This window comes from Coenobita brevimanus, chromosome 83 (assembly GCF_032717465.1).
Source record: "Coenobita brevimanus isolate Jiangsu-jjx chromosome 83, ASM3271746v2, whole genome shotgun sequence".
Taxonomy (NCBI): domain Eukaryota; kingdom Metazoa; phylum Arthropoda; class Malacostraca; order Decapoda; family Coenobitidae; genus Coenobita; species Coenobita brevimanus.
Window position 1 is genome coordinate 12,941,312 of NC_137036.1, and position 3,605 is coordinate 12,944,916.

The 3,605-nt window shown below is 47.3% G+C and overlaps 1 protein-coding gene across 1 annotated transcript in view; it reads left to right on the plus strand.

Moving 5' to 3' along the window:
- Nucleotides 1-3,380, plus strand: part of Sol1 (CUB domain-containing protein Sol1) — a 30,146-nt gene extending 26,766 nt beyond the window's left edge. Inside the window, exons 7-8 of the mRNA XM_080280189.1 lie at nt 324-477; nt 3,256-3,380. Coding sequence (XP_080136315.1) covers nt 324-477; nt 3,256-3,347 — 246 coding nt within the window. The 3' untranslated portion in view covers nt 3,348-3,380. The remainder of the gene's footprint in view (nt 1-323; nt 478-3,255) is intronic.
- The last annotated feature ends 225 nt before the right edge of the window (nt 3,381-3,605 follow it).

The window sequence follows — 3,605 nt, forward strand, 5'->3', positions numbered from 1 at the left end:
TGCAAATTTTGTGCTTTTAGGGTGAACACTAGGCCAGTGTATAATGGCCTTGCCGGGACCCCTGGGGGCCGCCCCCTCCTGCGTGGGGGGCGACTCCCTAGTCTAACAATGTGAAGGATCTTGTTTTTCCAACACTCTTCATAAGACCTGAACCCCGATGTAAAAAAAAGAAAGAAAAAGAACATTAATGGGTGAGTGACAGAGGGACTAGCACTATATTCGTTTGCCCCGTGGGTGTAGCTAACATGTGGGAGGGTGGGAGTGGTCCAGTTCCATCAGGTGAAGACACAGTGACTATATTAACAACCTCTCTCTCCTTACAGGTGGTTGAGTCAGAAGGGCCGGATTTTTTACTGAGTTTTCGGAGCAACGACAAGTACGACGGACTGGGGTTCGCGGCCAAGTACCAGTTTGTGTGGCGGAAGGACAGAGAGAAGGATAAGGGTGTTCTGCGGCCCCGCTCACTCCCTGCGTCGGGTGGGTGACAAGAAGTGCTGTAATCATCATCATTATTATCATCATCATCATCATTATCGTCATTATTATCGTCATCATAATCATCATCATTATTTTCATCACTGTCATCATTATTACCGACATCATCATCATCATCACCAATAGCGGTCGGACCAGGATCTCTTCCCACGGCGAGGTGAGGGGAAATATGAGAAGGTTTGACTCCCGGGTGGATGCCGCAGCTGCATCACCCAGGATGCATAGTGTCACCACGTGTAGGCTCCCGTCAGTGCCTTTGCTGATAGTATAAGAGGAAAATCAGTCTGGTTGGGGAAGAGAACAGTTTAATGATTTGGAGAGGATCAGTTTGTGGCCACCCCTGACAGGATCAAGGCTCCTGGCGATAGATGCATAGACAGATAGATAGATTGATAGGTGGCATGTTTAGTTAGATAGGTAGATAGAGATAGATGGCAGGTTTAATTTCCTATCTGCCAGAGCTGAGTGGTGATTATCATTTTTCCGCCACCACCTACGTATGTCACCAACCCTGAAGTGATTTGAACTACGTATCTACACTCAGGACCCTATGCCACCAGGAGATAAAATAAGAGGTGTAGAGGGTTGTATGAGGCTGTATGGGGCTGTATGGGGCTTGGAGCAGCTGTATATGGCTGAACCCCTAGTGAAGAGCATCCCTCGGCTTTTGTACAATCAACCAAAGAAGTACCGCACACCTCACCTCGCGTATCATTCCGCAACATGGACGCAGCATTGTGATATATGGAGCTCCCTGTGATTATAAGGGCAAATGTAATGCTTGGTGATTATTAGGACTCAAAATGGCACAACAGTTCATATCCTAGGTGCTGTGATAGATAGATAGAAGAGATAGATAGATAGGGCTCAAAATGGCACAAGTTCACATTCTGGTGCTGTGTTGTGTAAGGCTCTAGGTTAATAGATTCATGTGTGTCCTACAAAACTCGCTCATTTTCACATCCATCGTACCCCAGGTGTGCCATACGTTTTGTGTTGACTGTACAGAACACTCATTAACTGCTTTCCCATTACTTGATGATACCCTGCTATCTCAAAAGGAAATCAAGAAGGCAGTGGATAGGCTGAAAAGTGGTAGAACAGCTGGTGTCTGTGGCATCGCTACGGAACATATCAAAGCTGGGGGTGACGCCTTGATGAGGACATTATATGCAGACATGGAAGTCATTTGGCAGACTGGTATCATTCCTCTTGACTGGACAGGGGATTTAGTCACCCCTATCTGGAAAAAGAAAAGAGACCAGCGTGACTAACTACTGTCATATTACAGTGATCAGAGTGCCAGGTAAAGTTCTTGCTCACATTTTCCTGATAAGTATCCGGGACCATTTGCTAAAGTTTTGGAGGCCTGAACACTCTGGATTCACGCCTAAGAAGTCTACGGTTGCCAGCATCGTGGCTCATCAAGTTCTCGTGGAATACTGCCATGAGCACTGACTATGCCTGCTTGCAGCCTATGTGGATCTCAAGAAGGCGTGTGATTCATTAAGTCGGGGAGTACCATGGTAACTCTGTGACTCCATGGAATCCCCGCTGGGATAATCTGACAGACTGCTGGCCTGTATTCAAACACTGAGAGTGCTGTCATGTGTGGAGGAGGACATCCAACTTCTTCCCAGTAAGACAGGGATGTGTCCTTGCTCCCACACTGTTCAACACATGCCTGGTTTGGGTACCTGGCCGGGCTGCGAGTTGAAGGTACTGTGGAGCATCAATTTGCTGGTGATGCAGATATCCTGGTGGAGTCACTGGAGACACTACTGACTGCCCTTGAGGAGTTTCGTGAGAATGCAAAACCACTGGGGTTAAAGTTTCTTGGGCCAAAACCACGGTGCAGACATTTAGTGGCTTGTTGGATGAAGCAGTTCAGTGTGTCCAAGCATGTGGTGAGGATGTGGAAGTCCTGGAAAGATTCACTTATCTTAGTAGTGTGGTAAGTAACAACGGTAGGTCAGACAGTGAGATTTGCCATATCGTCAGTCTGGCCTACGGGGTTATAAATTCACTGAACTTAGGTATTTGGTCCTGCTGGTATATGTGTTGAAGGACGGTAATTCGCATCCTGAGGCCACTGGTGCTGCCTGTTATACCCTGTGGCTGCGACATGGACGCTATACACACCTGAAGCAGTGAACGGACGCCTGTGGTATTAAGTGACTTGGCAGGACGATGGGATGTCACTAGTACAGCCAGGTGTAATGAGGGGCTACTCCATGAAGCTGGGTCAAGGGCTGTTGATTACCCACACAGTACGTCAACGCAAACTCCAGTTATATGGCCACCTGACCTGTTTCATGAGGCCGACTTTGCACATAGGCTGACCTCCTCCTCCTCCTCCTCCTCCTCTTCCTCCTCCTCCTCCAGGGTGGAAGAGACCAAGGGCACTCAGCCATGCAACTCGTGGCTGGAGCAGTTTGATTATTCCTGTCCAGAGATACTTGGGGGAGAAAACGTCGCTGCCTGGAGGGTTGCACGAAGGGACCCCTGTGGGTGGAATGGGAGGGTGAGTAAGACTTTGTGCCTCACCCTTCCCAAGATGAGTATGTTTTTTCCACTTCATAAAATCATCATCATCACCCTCGTCACCCTCATCATCGTCATTCCCATCATCAATCATCATCATCATCATCATCATCGTAGCAATAAAAACAACACTGGTGCTCCTTTCAGTACTTACGAGTGAGAGAAATAAAAAAACATGAAATATAATAAAACTAACCTTCTTTTTCGTGTCCACAGAGGCGAGTGAAGGAAAAGAGAATCCGATCATAACACTGTCGGCCATCTTGGTGTTCTGGCGGCTCCCCTCACTGCTCCTGATGCCGCTCTGACGCCATCTTGTCCCTTCAAACAACTGAGCATCGTAACTTCAATTCTACACCATGTTCTTGTCGGTTGAGGAAGCTCCCTAACACCTTCTCGTAGGCGATTTGTTTTGCTTATTACACCTTGCTTCTTTGGTATATAAATCCTTCCTATATCGCCCTAACACCTTTTCCTAGGCGATTTATTTTGCGTATTACACCTTACTGTCCTCTTCAGTGTTACATAAATCCTTCCAATATCGCCCTAACACCTTTTCCTAAGCA